Raw genomic sequence first — 22,690 nt, forward strand, 5'->3', positions numbered from 1 at the left:
GGGTGATCGTTTGGTGGCTCTAGGGACCCGCCATCACTTGGTCGATCACTGCTCGTGGAAGAGGGATGATCAATGATTATGGCGTCATCGTCCTGGTTTCCTAGAATTTGATCTAAACCGTACGACCAAGCTAGCGAAGTTGGTCGGACAAGATGATTTTCGGCAGTTGAACGCTGCCGCTAATTATTATTTTTAGGGTTTCGGTCTGTCCAGCCAACCCCTCTTTGAGCGTGCGCTCTGGGACATCGAGCCCTTGTTCAAACAGGCCGGACGACTGTGTATAGAGGTGGGTCAACGGTGATCACACTGACATCTTCGGGGCGCCTGAGATTGAATCTAAGCCGCTCAACTAGGACGACGAAGATGGATGGCCGCGATTGATTTGCGATAGTAGGGTGTTGCCGCAAATGCAATTTTAGGGTTTTCAAAGCAGCGCGTTCAAGCTACTTTCGGCAAACGATTTGGTATGTTCCGGTTTTTCCATGGAGAGGTCGATCGACCAAGGGAGAAGTTGGGCCAACGGTGAACGTGTTGGCACTTCTTTGGTTGCTCGAGATGCTATCCAAGCCGTCTAACTAGGCTGTCAAAATTGGGCGGTCATGATCGATCTGCGACAGCTGTGTATCGCCGCAACCCAAATTAGGGCTTTGCTCACAACGCGTTTGCTCGAGTTTGGGAGATCGCTTTAGCGCCCTATAGGCTTGCCGCCGGCAAGTCGGTTGTTCAAGGGGAAAGTGGGGCCGCCAATGATCATGTTGATACTTCTTTAATCGTTTGTAGGAAGATATAAGTCGTCCAACTAGGCTGGCAAAGTTGGACGATAGTGATGTATTTTGAGACTCTTCTTATCAGTCTCAGCTCGTTAGAGCTATTTTGTACAATGCGATCACCCATATTTGGGGGTCGGCGTTCAAAGCGCTTGCGGCTGAGGGAATGAGACTCAATCGATTAGGGCACTAGTGGGCCCGTCGATGGTCACTGCGGTGATTCCCTAGTTTTGTTAGGAGTAAGCTATGCTTGTTAAATCATGTGGCCGTGATCGTTTCTGAGACTGACATTAACAGTCTAGATTTTCTTTTAAGGAATAAATATGTGTTCGATCATGCTAACTTTAAAGTGCGCCGATATAAGACTGTCTTTGTCAGAGAGTGATGCAGCCTGTGTGGATATTTTCATGCAGATCTCAATACTGGCATTTCGGGAGATTAATGCTACTCTGCTGAGAGTGAACACTTCATCGTCATGTCATGTCATGTCAATAATGAGAGTTCGGCTGAGAACATAGTATAAGAAAATATCAGGCAGGTCAATGCATTAGTAACTAATGCGATAGGTTGAATTTTATAGAATATCTGGGATCGATGCACCATTCTGATAAATTTCATAAATATGTCGAATTACTCAATACATATATAAGTAAAGAGGTTTGAACACTCGTCACTTTCAAATGGCTTTTGTTCCTTTTGCAGGATCGTAGCACTAGATACAGGGTTTTACGATTTTGACCCTGAACTAAAAACCACCATCAACACTCTTTTAACAAAAATGCTATTTTTACTTCTTATTCATCTATTCTTGCTTCTTATTCTCTTTGGCATAATCGACTAGGTCACCCATCCAAGAGAATCATTCAACATTTGAATGATACTAAGGCAATTTCATTGCATTCTAATCATGAGCATCAACTCTGTCATCCTTGTCAAACTGTTAAAAGTAAAAAGTTACATTTTTCTCTTTCTCCATCTCATAAAACTAAACCATTAGCTCTCATTCATTGTGATGTTTGGGGTCCCTCCCTTGTTACTTCTCATGCTGGTTTTCGATACTATATTGTTTTTATTGATGATGCCAGTAGATTTCATTGGATCTATCCTATGAAACTGAAAACTGATGCTATTCATTGTTTTACTCATTTTAAAGCTCTTATTGAAAATCTGTTTTCTATAAAAATATTGTGGTTTCAAACTGATAATGCCTGTGAACTAGCTAAAGTTCATTTAAGCAATTTCTTGATTCTAATGGCATTCATCTACGATTGTCATGTCCTAACACACCTGAACAAAATGGTTTTGCACAACGTAAGCATCGTCATATTACTGAAATGGGTAATACTCTGTTATTTCATTCCTCCGCTCTTAAATATTTTTGGTATGATGTTTTTTTAACTGCTACATATCTTTCTTTATAATAAGAGACCCCAAAAACGCCACATGGCGCAACGACAATCATTCTGCTATGTAACGAAGCTATGTCAGCATGAATATACATGTCATCGCCATGTCATCACACACCTTTTCAGTTTCACCCTAAACAACGTAAAAAAGATTAATTCGCAACCATTGTTAATTTGTACAATTTCGGAGATCAATCTGGTCGTCCGAGACTACTATATTGACAATGCCAACAAGTAACTCTTTTCGGCTGGCAAAAATGAAGAGATTCATTTCGTGTACAAAGAGACACATTTTAAGTTAGGATGAACGTGAAAAGTTACAAGTTTAAACGTTTTGGTCATGAAAGAAAAACATACCTTTTCAAAAGAAGACTATTATTGGGGAGTCACACTTCAATAGAGGGGCTTCACTTGGATTCTTAATGTCCAAAAAAATAGTTATGGGTTATCCTAACACATATACAAAATGTCTAGATTACCCTTTAAGTAGAAGTGATTTTACGTCCAGGTTTGGATCAATTCCAACCGTAGAATTTTATTTGCATGTAATTTTACGTTCAGGTTTGGATTAGTTCCAACCGTAGAAGCTCATTTTACGTCCAGGTTTCTTTTAAATCCAACTGTAGAATCCGATTTTACGTCCGGTTTTCTTTTAATTTCAACCGTAGAAGTGATTTTACGTCCAGGTTTGAATTATTTCCAACCTTAGAAGTGATTTTACGTCCAGGTTTGGATTAATTCCTACTGTAGAATTTTATTTGCATGTAGTTTTACGTCCAGGTTTGAATCAGTTCCAACCGTAGAAGCTCATTTTACGTCCAGGTTCTTTTTAATTCCAACCGTAGAATCTGATTTTATGTTTCTTTTCATTCCAACCGTAGAAGTGATTTTACGTCCAGGTTTAGAATATTTCCAACCGTAGAAGTGATTTTACGTCTAGATTTGGATTATTTCCAACCGTAGAAGTTTATTTTACAACAAATTTTTTTTCCCACAAAAACTTTGTCCCAGAATTCACCAAGTATACAACAAAATTCATTAATTTAATTTTTATCTAATTAAATTAGATTAAAATTAACTAAATAAGGGTTGTTTAGTCATTACAAAATTATTTGAGATAGGGGTTTTTTGATATTACTTATGAGTGACCCATTTTTATCCTATTAGGTGACGCCCTTCTAATGGAATGTGACGCCCCAATAATAGTCATCTTTCAAAAAGAAAAAAAGAATTCTTTTCGTCTTCGATAAGAAATGCCCTTCCACCAATTGTCCGAATAGGAAATGTAGAAATTCATAGAAATGCAGAAATTTGTCTTGAATAAGGAATCCCTTATGCGGATGTGTCAGCACAGTATTCACTTTCAGGAATTTTGAATTATCATTATAGTGCCACATCAGCGTCCATCTTCCGGTGATAGACACCTTCTTTGGCCGACCAACAAGTATGTGTCTGGAGAAAATTTTCCATTCGAGTTATCTCAACAGACGCCTTTCGCGGACCGACAAGTATGTGTTTGGAGAAACTTAATCTATCCATTCAGGACTATCTACAAATTGTGACTGTTGGAGAGTGCGGATATTTATATTCTAGGGAAGTAATCTGTAGTTCATGATGTGTCAACCAAGTTTCTTATCTACCAAAAGATTGAGATGTCTGTTTAAATATTTGTATTTAACGTTTCAGAGTAAATGGAAGGAAAACGTTTGTCTGATTCGCTGAGCTAAACAAATGATTAACTCCAACAATTGATTGTCGGAAAAGACAAGGAGATTGACTTTGGGGGACTACTGGGTTTTAAGAAGGTGTTTTCAAGACGTTGTGGAAAGTAAGTGGTTCTTTAATGGTTCAATTTCATATGATCTTTTAGTGTGCTTGAGAGCAACTGCAGTGGTGCGATCAAAACCAAAGATCAAAGATCAAAAAAAAGATCAAATTTTGGGTTTAGTGCGTGTTGTCACGTAACGGTCGCGATTAAAATTTGGTCGCGCGTAATTTAAAGATCCGCCCCAAAAAAATTTCATCGGGCGTATCTCAAATGTCCGCCCAATCAATCACCAGGCACACTTTAAGTTTACGCCTGTCAACAGGCGTACTTTAAGTTAACGCCTCACTTTTTTTTTTTTTTTTAATTTGAATTTTCATCGGGCGTGATTTAAATCTCCGCCCGTTAACAAGCGTACTTTAAATTTACCCCCAGCAACAAGCGTACTTTAAATTTACGCCCGACTATATTAGGATTTGGTATTTGGTCGCGACCAAATATGGTCTGGAATTTGATCTTTGGCTGGAATTTGATCTTTACTCCGTCCCACTGCGTCACGATCTCATCCCAAATTTTTGGTTATACTCGCCCACTGTGGATGCTCTGATAACATGAATTCGGTGAACTCATTTTATTGAGACTATATGTCTTATCATCTATTAACTCCATCAATACCTGACAAACTATTCCAAAACGCACCTTATTATTCGAGTGTTCCTTCCGGTATAGTCTGCCAAAACACTATAAGTCGATAACAAGGACAATGTCATAGTATTGTATTTGAGCGTCGTGACAACAATGATTACAAGGTTGTAGCGGTTTCGTTGTTCAATATGCAAATTTATAAATGTATAGGCGGAAATGGTTACTAACAACAGCGGGAGGAAGTTTAGGTGGAACTCGCAGTCATCATCATCACTAGAATGAATTACTAAAACATTTGCAGAAGGGAACTTTAAGTCAAGGGATCGGTTATCTGTTTGTAGAATTAGGAGTAGGAACATAACAAAATGTTCATCAATATGTTATTGGTTTCCATGTGGGATTATGAATATTTTAGTACGTTGACGTATATTATATTAGCGATTCAGCGTATAACTGGCAATGTAGAAAAGCATCTTAAAGAACAAAAGGATTAAAAGATCGAAAAAGTTGGAATCTTTCGGGAACAACAGATACAGAGATGTCATTGTGGTTGTGACCAAACTAATATTCAAATTCATCCATTGGGTTATGGAGAAGTCTTCTTCGTCAACATGATTCGTGATGAGACCAGTGTTGAGATGGAGTCATTAGCACTATCATGAAAAAAATAACACTTTGGAGGGGTTAACAATGAAACATTAGTAGTGATGGAGAATCGCCGGACATGGTTGGTCATTGAAAATTCCAATAATTGTTGCATTCCTAAAGAAACCTCTGTGATATCTACACAAAATTGGAAGATTCTGAAATCATTCTCATTCTCTCTATATATAACAATCATGTTAAAGGGCGGCATGTTCCATTCGAGGGACGGCAAGGGTGATAGTAATGTCCCTCTTATTGGTTAGAGGATGTCCTATAGGAGGTGTAAATTGACCAGATTACCCTACTTCTATTTTTACCTAATGAAATCAGAAAAATCAAAACAGTTTTTTTTGATTTTTTTCATCTTCTCTTCTCTTCTCCTCCTCCATTAAAATTGAAATTTTCATCGTCCTCGATTAATCAGCGATTTGAAAAATTGATAATCGTTGATTGAAAACTATATTTCCAAAAGACCCAGTTAGGGTTTTGTTTATTGTGTTTGATTTAAGTTAGTTTTGTATCAAAAATTAGAGTTTTGGATCAAAATTGAAATTGAAATTTCTGTGTTGCATGTGAGTTACCGTTGGTAATAATTCCAATTGGAACCGTAACTATAAATTTGGTTGATGTTACGGTTCATTTAACTCAAATACCAACCGTAAGTTCTTGATTTTGAGATAAAATATTCAGTTACGAAATTTTTTTCCAACCGTAAATTACTTACGGTTGGCCTCGTTACTTAAGTTACGAACCGTAAGTTGTCCTGGATGTTTCATTTTATTTTTACGTACGGTTTGTAATTGCATCACTGTTACCAACCGTATTTGAGTTACGACTTGTAACTAAAATAACCTTACCAACCGTAGGTTAATTACGGTTGATCTCGATTCATTAGTTACCAACCGTAATTTGTTACGGTTGCTATATATTGTCATTCTACCAACCGTAACTGGTATTACGATTGGGTTTTCCCCAAATTGAACCAGTTACGGTTGGTATTCAATACTTTTGGAACCGTAACTGAGAGTTACGGTTGGTAACGAGCTAAATTCCAACCGTAAGTTCTTCTGAAACTTTAAAAGTTTCGATTTTTTTTACGTACTTTAGATAATTTTGAGCGACAAAAAGCTAATGGGAACTAATTTAGAGATTCACCCATCTCAAATTTGTCACTGGAATCACTCATTTTGGTTGAGTGAATCAAAATCTAGGATTTCACAAAAATGTCTTTTTTCTTCTCCTCACAACTTTTTTTTTTCAACTCTAAAAATCTGATTCTAGAGTTATTATAAGTGAAAATTAATTATCAACACTAATCTTGATTATCATCACTAATCTTGATTATTAATAATAAGGGTTAATTGGTCATTTCCATATTTTTTTTGATAAGGGGTGGCATGAATTACCATGTAATGACCCTTTTTGTCTTATTAGGTTGCCGCCCCTCTAATGAATCATGTCGCCCCTTTAACAGGATTGATATATAAAGTTCAAGTAGACTTATGGTGGTCTAGATTTGGCAAGTTCGAAAAGTATATTATTTAGCAACAATGCAAAATAATATGCACTACTAATCTGCATTCTTACGAAAACGAAGAAATGGGACAAAAACTAAACGGAAAATGGGTCATTTGTCCAAAAAAATTTAAAACATGGTTCAAATGGACGAGTAAAAATTAGTATGGGTGAAATGGAAAAAAAAAAATAGCAAGGATGAAACTGGATTCATCGCGGCTTAAACTTAAAAAATAGCAAGGATAAAACTGGATGCATCCTGATATAAATTAAAAATAAGAAAAAATATTTGAAAATGGGTAGGATGAAACTGGTTACATCCTAGCTATTTTTATATTTTTTTCCATTTGAACAGTATCTTTTTAATTTTTGTCCATTTAAATAATATCAAAATGTACAAGTCTTTTTCACCCAGAAATTCTTGATTTTGATCTTTTTAACCAATTTTGTGAAAACTAAAATAGTGCTTTGGACGACACCAACATGTTTATTTATTATTATTAAAATAAAGATTTCTCGCTAATTTAAGTTTACCATGGAGAAGTAAGAATGACGTCGGGAAATGCACATCAAAAATTTAGGGCTCTGATTTTTGCTTTTGAGGAAAATCAAAGCATATAAATGAACCACATTTCTTATATTTACATGACTGTACGTTAAACTACGGTGCGTAAGCACCGGGTTAGGGGCTTGTTTAATAAATAGGACTCCTACACCCATTTTATCAATGAAGTCATCTTATGAGATTTTATTTCAACAACCTCCAGATTACTCAACATTGCGAGTTTTTGGATCCATTTGTTTTCCTTTTCTTGGTCATTATAGACCTGACAAATTATCTCCAAAATCTACTAAATACATTTTTCATTGGCTATAGTCCACTTCATAAAGGATACAAATGCTTTTATCCTGTTTCTTATAAGCTTCATATTTCTCGCCATGTGGTTTTTAATGAATCTAATTTCTATTATAACTCTTGTTCTACCTCAGCTGAAAATTCTACTTTAGATTCTACTTTACCTCATTCCAATGCTGTTGTTGAACCCACAAATTCTGCTGAGGTAGAATGATGGATTGCAAGCCATGTGATACTCCAGTTGCAAAAGGGAAAAGATGTTCTTCATGATGATGTTCCATTAACTGATGCCTTAGCATATAGAACAATAGTGGGTGGTCTTCAATATCTTACTCATACAAGACCAGATATATGTTTTGCTGTAAATTATATATCACAATTTATGCATAAACCAACTGATCAACATTTTCTTCTTGTCAAAAGAATCTTAAGATATTTAAAGGGTACTTTGGGAACTGGTATTACTCTAAAGAGAGGTGACATCAATTCTTTGACTGCATAAACTGATTCTGACTGGGATGGTTGTCCAGACACAAGAAGATCTACTTCTGGATATGTTGTTTTCATGGGTAATTCTATAATTTCTTGGTATTCAAAGAAACGACCGACTGTTTCAAGAAGTTCAACTGAAGCTGAATATAAGTGCTTAACTGTATCTACTGCTGAACTGCAATGGTTGACATATGTCCTAAAAGAATTGAATATTTTAGTTGCTTATCCTCTGCAGTTATTGTGTGACAATCATAGTGCAATATGTCAGTTTTCCATACCAGGACCAAGCATGTAGAGATAAATTATCATACTGTCAGAGAGCTGGTAGAGGAAGGAATTATTCATGTTAGTTATGTGGCAACTGAAGAATAGTTAGCTGATATAATGACTGAGGGTCTCTGCTATCCAACTTTATCCAGGCTTCTACAAAGGATAGTGCAATCTCCAACTGTTGTTGTCACCGAACAAGATTAAAGATGTTCTTCTACTATCAGATTGTCTCTTATTGAGCATATGTTGTATTCTTGTGTTTCCTCTTATCTTACATTGGCTCTTGTTGATCATTGTTTGTTGTTTCTTAGAATGACTCTTGTTGAGTTTCTGTTTTTACAATTGTTACTGTGTATGCGTGTATCAATTGTGGGGGTGTATTAGGAATAGTCAAGTCAATTATATCGACTTGACATTGTCTGTCTGAATATTGTCTGTCTGAATGGGTATAAATACCCCTCATCTGTATATGTGTAATTCACCTAATCATTACCTTGTAATAATATTACTTCTTCATTGTTATTCACATCTTCTCAGAGAGGTTGAGAAATGGATTCAAATGACCAAATGCAAACCATGGGTACATATAAATGTGTAAGCTCCTTTTATCTCCCATCATGTCTTAATCTAAAGATATACCCGATGAAATATTATTTCACGAGGGAGATCAAAGGAGCTTACACATTGCTACGGGGAGAAATAATTAGAAAGATTGGCAGACCATACGCCAATCTTACTGTGCTGTAATTCAGATGAGAAGTTTAGATCTCCTTTTAGGTTTGATAATTTTATCCTAAAGCATCCTAATTTTCTAAATAGTCTTAAAATTTGGTGGATTATTTTAAACTTTTCTGGTAAACCAAGTTACATTTTTGCAAAGAAATTACAAGCTTCAAAATTCTTTATTAAGAATGGGCAGAAGTCCACTTTTGGTAATTTAAATCTCAAATTGATAATTTAGAGCTTACAACTGATGTGCTGGATAGTTTAGACGAGATCAATTAATACTCTTTATGATGATAATATTATAGCTAGGGATAAAGTTCAACATGCTTCTTTTTCAACGAAGTTCAACATCAGGGGTTAGCCCAGTTGGCCAGGAGGAGTCTGATTATCAAGTAGGAGGTCTGCAATTCGAGTCTCCGCTCAAACATTGGAGATCTGGTGTAATTACTACTAATTTTATTATGTGGAAGGGGTCGGGTTTGCTCAATGGAAGTGAAGGCTCGGTGGCTACGCTACCAGGGGGTCGGACGGGCCTATGCCCAAAGTAGTCAAAATCGGTCTCCTCGGCCGATTACTCGTTACAAGGTAAATGAGCGAGGCGATTTCCGAGTCCAAGTTCATTCCGATGAACAACCGAGGAGACCGAGTAATCGACCGAGGAGATCGAGTACTCGCTGAGTAATTGGCCGAAGAGACCGAGTATTAGGTATAAGTCATGACTCATGAGTATTATATATAAATATCTAATAAAAATGTTCCGAGTATGAGGCCGAGTATTGGCGATTTCCAAGTCCGAGCTCATTGCTCCTCGCTACAAGGTACCCCACCGAGTAGGACCGAGGAACATTTTCGATTACTTTGCCTATGCATAGTTTCAAAAAAAAAACTTTTAAATATAAGTTGAATAACATAAGTTTTCGGATAATTGGTGGCAATATGTGTTATGATAAGAAAATGATTTCTAAGGAAACTACTTCCTAGTATTTCTTTTGAAGAATGTATGAGTCTGGAAAACCCTTTTTCTGAAGTCGAAGTTAAGCAGGTGATTGATCAGTTTGGTGCTCGGGACCAGATGGATTTACGATGGAAATCTATAAGTCTGCATGGGACATTGTTAAGTCCGATCCAATGCTTGTTGTTAGAGAGTTTGAGAGAACCAGTATGCTTGATTTGAGGTTAAACTGTACCAATATTACTTTGATTCCTAAATGTAGTGGGGCAGTTTCTCTTCATACATTTGGATATCGAGATATAGTTTATCTTTTTGTTCCACACAAAGGACGATCAACAAGAGGGTATTTGTTCACTTATCCAGATACAACTATATCTTGGCGACAAGGTAGTTAATATCGCGTATCGATCTCGTATCGGCCGGGTCCGATACATCTATACAAAAGATAATATCGGTTTTCATCGATGATACAACATTAGAACTAGAATTTCAAATATTTATAAAACCATAGTAAAAAATAATAAGAATCATGCATATATCTCAAATTTTCAAAATACAAGGTTGTTTATGAGCTAGCATTGTGATTGTTGTCCTATTATGCCGGCAAATCTTTCTTATTATCCTTCACTTTTATCTTTTACATTTTCCTGCCTTGCAATCGAAAAATGGTTTCCGTCTTATATCCTACCATATAGTTGTTGATTTTATATCTTAAATATATTAAGACTTTTTTAACTTCTCCAATTGACGTTGTACTTGTTTGTAAAGACTAGATGCATATTGATAGAAAACTTATTCCTTGAAACCGATATTATCGGTGTATAAGTAAAACCGATATATCGGTCCGTACCGACCTGTACAAACGATAATATCGTTCCATATTGTATCTCCGATATTTTCATTATCACATAGGTATTTTCCGATATCCGATAAAAACCTGTAATATCGGGTTGTACAACCGATATTGACTACCTTGCTTGGCGGCCAGTAAAGAAAACCATTTCAGCTATCATTACAAATCATGTTGAGTTATTATCAGACTTGGAAATAAGTCGTCAATGGTTTGGTGAAGGTACGTTATACATCACACTGAAGAATCATGTAGACCCCATTTAATTAAATACTCAACAATAGTAATATACGAAAACAAATTTTGCTTGTATTGCATAACTAAAGGAAGGTTTCATCAAAGTAAATTGAACAAAGCATATCAATATGTGGTTTTCTTCACACATTACCTACAAAAAATGGTGAGATTGTCATCAACAAGTATACTCAAGTAACAGTATAGCATACCTCTTCCTAAAGAATTACCAACTTCGATACTCAATAAAATTATTTTACAAAATTGGAAATTATGCGTCGAATAAATTATTTATAAGCCAAGATTTTGCTGAAGTATCCATCAGGGGAAGTATCATTATAAAAGATAACTTATCAGACTTAACATGTTGTACTCTTTTTACTTCGGGAAGGTTTTGTCCCTCTGGATTTTTCTTCTCAAGGTTTTCATGAGGCAACATATGCGTGTTCAACACTGTTCTAAGTCTTACATGTATCAGGGATATATTCTCTGAGTTTTCTAAACATATTATAGTTATTTAAGTACACATTGGTCATCATGGGGAGTGCTATAAACACATATTACACTTGGGATACCTAGGATAAACTTATTATGCCTACTGAAAAAGCGGGGGTACAACAACCACACCCAATATTTCGATTAGCAATCTGTATGGACTAACTCCAATATACTTTCAAGAGAATCAACTAGACTCAATCTTAATAAAGTATATCGAAGAGTTATATCTCTCTTTCTCGATTCAATTCTTACTCAAGCAAATAAAAGTCTGCGAGTCTAATTGAATACAAGAGAAATCGCTTGGACGGTACCAAAGACCAGTGTTCAAGGATCAATCAATTTTAATCAACAAACAAAGATCGTATTTCCCAATTGATTGATTCAAACGCACAACCTGTGATATTTCAATTATAAAGATAAACAATATAATGCGGAAAAGAAATAACACAGACACCAGAAGTTTTGTTAACGAGGAAACCGCAAATGCAGAAAAACCCCGTGACCTAGTCCAGATTGAACACACATTGTATTAAGACGCTACATACACTAGCCTACTACAAACTAACTTCGGTCTGGACTGTAGTTGAACCCCAATCAATCTCACACTGATCCAAGGTACAGTTGTGATAAGTGTCTAAAATACATCTTTTGAGTATCAATTTCTTATGCTTTTCTTAGTTATTTCTCTTGTATTTTTGTATATTACGCTTTGTTTGCGTTTTGTAGGTACTTTGGAGTCATATAACGAGAAACAATAGAAATCAGAGCTCAATTCAATATTTGGTGAGCGTAAGAGTTGCGAGTCTTAAACTACACAGAATCACTGAAGTTAGCAAACACTGCAAGTCTCAAAAGAGTGAAAACAAGGAGTTACTGTAGCACCCGTTGCTTCTGCTCAGGGCAGACACAGAATAGTCATTTCATTTGGCTAAAGACAGATGCGCTCTGTCTCTCAGGGAAGCCCACCATCTTCTATATCCTAAAGGCTAAAAGCTAGGTCGAGAATTTCTCCCCAATTCAGTCAGGTCCGAGCTGCTAAACCTGCTCTGCACCAAGCTCCTTCATGCCAACAAGCTCGGGTCCGATCTGGTGTTGTCAAGGGTCCATGAGGAAGTTCACAGTCGAGAAGAGCAATGTACAGTCTGTTGGGTTAAGAAAAGATGATTAACAAGGCAGGCTTTTGAACGAGAAGCCAGAGAGGAAGAAGTGGTGATTGCTGTTCATAACAGAGATGAACGGAGAAGAATAAGAAGCCTATAAGAATCTGTGAGATATCAAGAAGAATGAGTTGGCCGTCAATGTGATTCTCAGTTGGTATTTTGGGTAAATATTATTACAGAGAAGTCAGCCATGAAACTGAACCTAGTACCATTGATGGGTGTTGAATGGATGAATTGATGTGTGATTCAGAGCTTTGAATGATTATAAATGAATGGGTTTGATGCAAATTTGCAGGGAAGGAGTTTGTGTAGCCTTCAAAATACAGCCAGTACATAACCTCCACCAGTTTACTATGCGCAGACAAGGTGTTTGTGAAAATCCCTGAGTAAACACAGTCTCAGTCACGACCAAGTGGTGCACCAGCTTTTCCATTTTATCAGCAAGACCATGATATCTGATATCTGATGCGTGTTTAGGATGATTTCGAAGAGGGTTTTTCTGCGTACAAGAAGGACAGGGTTCTTGTGTTCAAATGTATGAAGATTTGGTCAAGTTCTGGTACCAAGAAGGTAGTTGCAGCTGTTGTCGATTGCACCATTCTCTAGCCAATGAGTCTGACGAGTAGTTGCCAAGGGCTGGGTTAGGTTTCGTAGAAAAAAAAAGACGGCTAAGAGATGTTCTCGACTCAACAGAAGAAGTGTTTTGTGAAGCTCAGAGGGACAACAACAGGGGGTGCCAGTTTGTGTGGGTTTTGAACAAATGTGAACCAGGGAACAAAGTGAGTTGCAACCTGCGGGTCTGTGAGATGGGTTGTACTTGGAATTCAAGTTACAACGACAGTTCAATTAATAGAAGAGATTTGAGCCGAGAAACCAGTTTACAAAAGATTTTGCTGGCATTATTTTAGGCGATCAACGACTGTGAACTGAAGTGATATTTAGAAGTCGGTATGGTTAGAAAACTTGGGCTTCAATTCAATTTAATATTGCAGGGAAAAGCGAGCTATAAAAGAAGACTTTGGTTTCCAGAATCAGATCTCATACCCCATACCTCAGGCGACTGTTTTCTTCTCAACAGAGAGGAGCTTTGCTCCTCTCTAAACCCTACCACCATATCTGTTGCATCATCTCTATCACCACCTGCATTACCTTCCATTGCAACTCTCCATCCGCATACACCATCTCGTCTGCATATCACCAGCATTCATAAACTTCCGTGTCTGCAGTTCAGTCCACCTACCACCATCACCTCCTCCGCCAGCTGCTGTTACATCTATTCCACCTGCAGTTCACGAGTTACGACTACATCAGCAGCACAATACCGCCTCAACAATACCAGTTCTGTCGCAAGCTACAACACCAAGCAAGCAGCAAGCATCCGTACCTCCAGTCCATATGCCATCACCATATCGCCAGTCCACAACATCATTCCACTACCACCTGCCGCTGCTTGGGTTTGCTAATTTGGTTTCAACAGTCATAGTTTCTGTTTGCTGTTTTGCTTGTTATTCACCATGAACTCCAGTAGCTAAGCATATTTGATTAGGGACGATTTCAACGTCCGGACATGAATTCAAGTTGATATTTAAAGAGCCTTCTTTCTCGCAATCTGTTTTGTTATTGCTTATTCTCTACCGTGCCAATAATGTTTATGAATTGTTCATGAATCGTTTAAGTTGCAAGTTGAATGGTTGATGGATGATTTTAATGCTAGTTAAGACCTCTTCGAACCGTAATTGTCTAGAGAATCCTAATACAAGTAGTAATATGTGGTTATTGTCATTGACGATGGGATTTTGTTAAGTACCCATATGTAGAAATTGACACTAGTAGGTAATTCATGCCTTTGATTTTATCACTAGGAACAACCTTATCTCATAAAACTTAGAACATTTGTTTAAGTCACACCTAGAGAGCGTACTTCTAGGAAACTTGACAAGTAGAATCCGGTAGTCGAGCGCTTCCGTATCCGGTGAACTTAGGAGATAATAACGGAATAGTTGAGCGTACTAATTATTCTAGGGTTGTTAGTAACAAGGTACTTTGCAGAAACTAGCTATATCAATAAGATTCATGTTTTGTGACTGAGAAAGAGTCTCTGATCATCCTCATACTCATATTTGCATTAATATTTGTCTTGCATTATTCGCGTTCAGAAATTGAATTGACAACTTTAAATTCGACTCTCCCTTAGGAACGAACCTGCTTATCCGTATACTACTAGTTAGTGTAAGAGAAGTAAGGAATTTATTTTTGCTAGTTCGACACCTCGTCAAAATTGGCATCGCTGCCGAGGAGCAGTCGGTAGTTTGAGTTGTTATTTAATTTTCTGTTTTTGCATTTAGTTTCATTCTTTGTATTTACTAATTTATCTTTTTAGAATTTTATTTTCAGGTACAAACAATCATTCTTTTGGTGTGTGCACAATTGGGAACAAAAGGTAAATCTCTAAACTAGTTGTGTGCATAATATTTCAAGATGCTTCCTTTTGGGAACAACGTATATGGTTTACAAGACCATACATACTATGGTGATCAATTTAATTCTCATTCTTATGACTTCCAACCATACTTGGGATATAATCAAAACCAATCTTTTGGATATGAACAATCACAAGGATGGGAGGATAGTTGTACTTTTAATCAGTTTAATTCTAGACATGTGCAGATGTTCGATCACATTCTCTATGAGCTAAAGGCAGTGGAATAACTTGGTAGACAACCAACCGAACCTTGTTTCAACGAGTCTAGCCCAACTCCTGATCGTATTTATGATCATTCACCCATTCAAAGGGATGAGACTTGGGCTGGAAACTATGAAAGTGGTGTGTATCCAAGTTTGGTGGAGCAATCTTCAAATCAGAAATTTGATAGTTTTGTTGAAGTTGTTATTCCCGTGATGCAACAGATGCTTCAAGCAACACAACAATTTTGTGAATTTCAGCTGAGTTACAATGAATCACTCCAAGAACTTCAACGGAATATAGACAACATCAGAAATGGCATGAATCAAATTCAAGAAGAGCGGAACAAGGAAGAGGTTCAAACTCATTCTAACATTCCCATGGAAGCCAATATAGAGTATGATGAATCCGAAGAAGACAAATGCTTTAATGTTGATAATGAAGGTGTAACTAGCTCAACTCTTGATTGTGATAATGATCATTCACTTATTCAAAAGGAAGAAGTTGAGTCTAGAAACAGTAAAGTTATTAATGGTAAGACTTATGTTGTGTATGAGAGCGATGATGATTATGACTTCTTTGTGAATAACACCCCTAATTCAGATATTGTGAATACTTTGAATGAGAAGTCAACTTGTGATGGAGACCGTAAGGATTACGATGACTTAGTTGGAGCAGATTTCGATTCTGATGATGAAGATTTGGAAGTTATAGAAGAAACTGATGAAGAATGGCTCGTAAAGAGTTTGAATGAGAATTGTGATACTTGTGATGTCGGAGAATCAATGGACTTTTTCAGGAGTACTGAGGATCCCGTAATGTTTGAGATTATGCGAGGTTTGTCTATCCCTGTACATGAACCTCTATCTAATGATGATCCTCCCAAACTTGAAGTAGTTTCTTGTAGAGTTGTTAATCCATCTTTTAGGAAAATACCTCATTTGGTGCTGGAATTGAATGCTTCTAAAGCTCTTTCCGAATTCCTTTCTTCTAAGTATCCACCATATATGTATGAATTTAGCGCCGTGCAGGTTTCCATAAGAAGTCATTCTACTTTTGTTTCCTATATATTTCGCGATGTATAAAGAACTAAGTGTGGGGGTGGTTCTTATGTGATGATAGTTTCACTTTTGTTATTTTGTGCTAATATTCTTGTGAAGCTATTGTTCGAATTGCAGATTGTTTTGTGGGTGGATCCTCAAATTTTCAGATTGTTGATATATGGGGAGTCTATTTTGAATGTTTCTCATATGCCTCAATCAGGTGACAATTCCAATTCTTACTTCCTTGTCTTTTCAAGTATTCCTCTTATTCTTTTTGCAATGGTTTGAAACATTGAAGATAATGTTTGATTTAAGTGTGGGGGTAGGGTATAATAAGAAAAAAATTTGACGTATACACAAAACTCTACCTTTTAGAGATTTTTGAACAATTTAGAATAAACACTAGCCTTTCTAAATAGATGGAATTTTTTCTTGACGATGAGGTATATATTGGCTGAGTCGGGATTAAATGCCAACTAAATAGCTTGTTTAGTGTTTATTCTCTATTGTTCAGAAATAGCTATGAGTTAGAGTATCAATTTATGTAATTTGTATATAATTTTTAGAGTTTGATGCTTTAGTTAAAAAAAAAATCTAAAAAATTTATTTTGCTTGATAAACTTCAAAATCTAGAAACTTGTGCCTTCAGGATGATACTAGACAATATAAGTGGATGGAACCATCTTGGTTGCAGGAGTTGAAAAACCCATTAACTAAAAAAACACAGCTCAGGTGTTAGAAATTATATGATAGTTGTTACCATATCTCGGAATCATTCACCATATCACTTTTCTGTTTTTATTTTTGCAACTTTTTGTTACTCTAAGTGATTTGGTGGGTCACTAACATCGAATTGTTATTACTGCTAGGATGAAATAGAGTGATTGAGTTACTAAGGAAAAAAAAAGTGAAAAAAAGTGACCAGACCAATTAGACCAACCTGAGTAAATAAAATAAAATAAAAAAAGATATAAAAAAATGACACTTGGATATCAATATGTGTGTGTTCTCCCTGTCTCCGTCACCTAAGCAAGCGTGGAACGCAGGATCCACGGGAATTACCATGTAATCTGCTGACAAGAAGCATGCGCTTGGATCCAAAAGATCTAATCATGTTGTCAATTCGAAAAAAAAAGTGAAAAAAAAGAATTTTTTTTTTATTATTATTATTGTTCAATTAATAAATCGACCGCTGGTTCCCTTGTATTTGCCAGTCGAGTTGATCTAGAATTAGGATTATCGATCACTGGTTCCCTTGTATATGCCAGTTGAGTTGATATTAGTATTCAGACCAGTATCTCAATCTATTAGGATTCATAGGTTCATCTTGGCGGTGACCTTCAGACAGATATGGGAAACACCGTTCACTTAGTCAACATTCGCAAACATCTATCTCTATATCCATCTTCTTAATCTATTCATATATGATTGTGGTTAGTTATTCCGAGTATTGTGGTTTGTTCGACATTCTGAGAAGAGCTTTACTTATATATGATTTGGATTCACATCAGGGCACCTCCTCCTGTAGCCATTTTGGATTTGTTCATAGATTTGTCACAGGTAGCTGGAGTTGGAAATATAGGTTTTGTAGGTACACCTCTTGTAAACCTTTACGAGACTATAACTCGTCTACTAGGGACACCTAGGGGTTTAGAGGCTTGTTATTCATGCTAAAATTAACCGTAGCCTCGACGATACAGAGTTGTTGTATTTTAATTTTGTTTTGTTTGCTCGAGGACTAGCAAAGACTAAGTATGGGGGAATTTGATAAGTGGCTAAAATGCATCTTTTGAGTATCAATTTCTTATGCTTTTCTTAGTTATTTCTCTTGTGTTTTTGTATATTACACTTTGTTTGCGTTTTGTAGGTATTTTGGAATCATGTGACGAGAAACAATAGAAATCAGAGCTCAATTCAATATTTGGTGAGCGTAAGAGTTGCAAGTCTTAAACTACGTGGAATCACTGAAGTTAGCAAACATTGCAAGTCTCAAAAGAATGAAAACAAGGAGTTACTGAAGCTCCCGTTGCTTCTGCTCAGGGCAGACACAAAATAGTCATTTCATTTGGCTAAAGACAGATGCGCTCTGTCTCTCAGGGAAGCCCACCATCTTTTATATCCTAAAGGCTAAAAGCTAGGTCGATAATTTCGCCCCAATTCAGTCAGGTCCGAGCTGCTAAACCTGCTCTGCACCAAGCTCCTTCATGCCAACAAGCTCAGGTCCGATCTGGTGCTGTCAAGGGTCCATGAGGCAGTTCACAGTCGAGAAGAGCAATGTACAGTCTGTTGGGTTAAGAAAAGATGATTAACAAGGCAGGCTTTTGAACGAGGAGCCAGAGAGGAAGAGTGGTGACTGCTGTTCATAACAGAGATGAACGGATAAGAATAAAAAGCCTATAAGAATCTGTGAGATATCAAGTAGAATGAGTTGGCCGTCAATGTGATTTGGTATTTTGGGTAAATATTGTTACAGAGAAGGCAGCCATGAAACTGAACCTAGTACCATTGATGGGTGTTGAATGGATGAATTGATGTGTGATTCAGAGCTTTGAATGATTATAAATGAATGGGTTTGATGCAAATTTGCAGGGAAGGAGTTTGTGTAGCCTTCAAAATACAGCCAGTACATAACCTCCACCAGTTTACTATGCGCAGACAAGGTGTTTGTGAAAATCCCTGAGTAAACACAGTCTCAGTCACGACCAAGTGGTGCACCAGCTTTTCCATTTTATCAGCAAGACCATGATATCTGATATCTGATGCGTGTTTAGGATGATTTCGAAGAGCGTTTTTCTGCGTACAAGAAGGACATGGTTCTTGTGTTCAAATATATGAAGATTTGGTCAAGTTCTGGTACCAAGAAGGTAGTTGCAGCTGTTGTCGATTGCACCATTCTCTAGCCAATGGGTCTGACGAGTAGTTGCCAAGGGCTGGGTTAGGTTTCAGTTGAGAAAAGAAGACGGCTAAGAGATGTTCTCGACTCAACAGAAGAAGTGTTTTGTGAAGCTCAGAGGGACAACAACAGGGGGTGCCAGTTTGTGTGGGTTTTGAACAAATGTGAACCAGGGAACAAAGTGAGTTGCAACCTGCGGGTCTGTGAGATGGGTTGTACTTGGAATTCAAGTTACAACGACAGTTCAATTAATAGAAGAGATTTGAGCCGAGAAACCAGTTTACAAAAGAGTTTGCTGGCATTATTTTAGGCGATCAACGGCTGTGAATTGAAGTGATATTTAGAAGTCGGTCTGGTTAGAAAACTTGGGCTTCAATCCAATTCAATATTGCATGGAAAAGCGAGCTATAAAAGAAGACTTTGGTTTCTAGTATTATCAATCACCTCACAATAATCTTAATCGACGCGGCGAAAGAAGATATTGTGGAATCAAAAACTATGAGACAAAGATGTTTGTGATTACTTTTATATCTTTCCTATCGGAGATATCAATCTCAAGCCAATCGTTACGATTGTACTCAATACGATAGAAACAACAAGATCAGATCACACAACTACAAGAAAGTAGTATCGGTCTGGCTTCACAATTCCAATGAAGTCTTCAAGTCGTTAACCTACAGGGTCTCAGTAGAAACCTAAGGTTAAAGGAGAATCGACTCTAGCTTATACAACTAGTATCATGATAGACACATTTTTGTGTCTAATTTGTCCTCAATGTTCTGTATTGTTAGTACTCGATTTCGTACTTATTATGGTGTTTTATGTTTTTGTACATGTTTTTGGAAAAATAAGCTCTTGCGGCAAAATTGGCTCGAAAAGTGGTGTTTTACACCCCATGGTGAAGTACTAAAGGCACCACCGAAATGTGTTAAAGGCACCCCAGAAATGCGCTGAAGGAATCCCAGAAAAATTACTATTTACGCCCAAAAATACTATTTACACCCCAGGGCAAGTGCTAAAAGGACACCCGTACACGATTAGCGGGAGGACATTTTCTTCCCAAAATTCAAAAATGAAAAAAGGCGGGAAAAATGGCAGCAACAATGGCAGAGTTTTCGGTCGGATTTTGGAGGAGTTTTTGTGTGATTCAATCGTTGAAACTTCATGGGTAGTTGTGATATGTCCTAACAAAGCTATTATGGGTGTTTGTTTCGATCGAATTTGGCTGCAAAATCCGTGAGAAGAAAACAGGGCAGCACGTACATGGAAGAAAATATTCACGGGATTACAGCGAGTTAGACGTGTGCTGCTCGTGTTTGGAAGAACCTAACCACTATTTGGAGTGTGAAGAAGTTAAATATGGCAATATGGAAGCTTCAGAACGCGTGAAAATCAATATCAGTGATAAAAATGAAAAGAAAATAACCCGAGTAAATGAAGATTATTTGGAGTTAATGGAGGAGATTCAATGTCGCAATCACGTATAAATATGTTCACAAGATATCATAGAAGGGGTGTCGAGAGTCTGGGGGGCTGAGGAGAGCCAGAGAAGAAGAAATTCGAGTTTTCCCAAACTCGGTTTCTGCTGCTGCTGATGATGATGAATATGAGGAACACGAAGAACAGACTCGCCAGGATAGTCGTTTTCCAACAGTAACAACGACTCACAAGCGTGGGAAGCTACATCAGAGGCAGACTTATTTGTCAGCGTTTGCGGCACAGAGCCGTAGGTCTTAGAGCAACAGTATCAGTGACACATACTGTGGGTCGTAGATCTCTGGTTTGTAACAAATATAATTGTTACAAACCCGGTTTTGAATTATTTCTCCATTTCATCATTTGTAAACACCCTTTGAGCAATAATAATGATTTTTGAGCGTGTTTCCAACATGATGAGTGGCTAATTCTCCCACAACCAAGGCAATGAGGAAGCTACAAAAATTTGGTGTGATTTCAAAGTTGTTGTAGTGGTAAAGTTCGTTCAAGACTTGTGAAGGTTCGATTTTTAAATTTAATAACAATAAATATACAAATAATGTTAACAAAGTGGGCAAGAGGTACCGGGACTAGGATTCCACCAAATATTCAAATTCATGCGATTCACCTATTTATTCTAAACCATTATAGCTCATTCAACAAGTATTTTGACTCTATTTCTTTGCCTAAGATAGATTATTAAAATATTAATTGTAAATCTTAAGCATGGCATATCAAAAGAATTAATCCTAAGCATAAACCATCAAACGAAATGACAATTAATTAAGAAAAATCTTTCTTTTTTTTTAATTTTAATTCAATGCAAATAGTCAAATAAAGAATTAAATGAATTTACCGCATGATGAATTTTGGTTTCCTCTGTCGTCCCAGCATTGGGTTTAGCTCATCATGATGAAAACACGCTCAAAAGATTTATTTATAGCTCAAATGGTGTTTACAATGGAGAGAAAAAGAGAAAATGGTGTGAAACGACTGTCCCTACGACCCACGCCTGTGTGTTGTTCTCACTCTTGGAAAACGACTTTCCTGGCGAGTCTGTTCTTCGTGTTCCTCATATTCATCATCATCAGCAGCAGAAACCGAGTTTGGGAAAACTCGAATTTCTTCTTCTCTGGATCTCCTCATCCCCCCGGACTCTCGACACCCCTTCAATGATACCTTGTGAACATATTTATACGTGATTGCGACATTGAATCTCCTCTATTAACTCCAAATAATCTTCATTTACTCGGGTTATTTTCTTTTCATTTTTATCACTGATATTTATTTTCACGCGTTCTGAAGCTTCCATATTACCATATTTAACTCTTGACACTCCAAATAGTGGTTAGGTTCTTCCAAACACGAGCAGCACACGTCTAACTCGCTGTAATCCCGTGAATATTTTCTTCCGTGTACGTGCTGCCCTGTTTTCTTCTCACGGATTTTTCAGCCAAATTCGATCGAAACAAACACCCATAATAACTTTGTTAGGACATATCACAACTACCCATGAAGTTTCAGCGATTGAATCACACAAAAACTCCTCCAAAATCCGATCGAAAACTCTGCCATTGTTGCTGCCATTTTTCCCACCTTTTTTCATTTTTGATTTGGGAAGAAAATGTCCTCCCCCTAATCCTGTACGGGTGTCCCTTTAGCACTTGCACTGGGGTGTAAATAGTATTTTTGGGCGTAAATAGTAATTTTTCTGGGATTCCTTCAGCGCATTTCTGGGGTGCCTTTAACACATTTCGGGGGTGCCTTTAGTAATTCACCATGGGGTATAAAACACCACTTTTCGAGCCAATTTT

General features: G+C 37.1%; 1 protein-coding gene across 1 annotated transcript; it reads left to right on the plus strand.

Moving 5' to 3' along the window:
* Positions 1-14,768: 14,768 nt before the first annotated feature.
* On the plus strand, positions 14,769-19,939 carry LOC113281499. The gene is made up of 2 exons (XM_026530269.1): positions 14,769-16,727; positions 18,375-19,939. Exon 1 carries the CDS (start codon positions 15,680-15,682, stop codon positions 16,547-16,549), a length of 870 nt encoding a protein of 289 aa, XP_026386054.1. The 5' UTR covers positions 14,769-15,679; the 3' UTR covers positions 16,550-16,727; positions 18,375-19,939.
* Positions 19,940-22,690: the final 2,751 nt, after the last annotated feature.

Source organism: Papaver somniferum, chromosome 5, assembly GCF_003573695.1.
Source record: "Papaver somniferum cultivar HN1 chromosome 5, ASM357369v1, whole genome shotgun sequence".
In the NCBI taxonomy this organism is placed as follows: domain Eukaryota; kingdom Viridiplantae; phylum Streptophyta; class Magnoliopsida; order Ranunculales; family Papaveraceae; genus Papaver; species Papaver somniferum.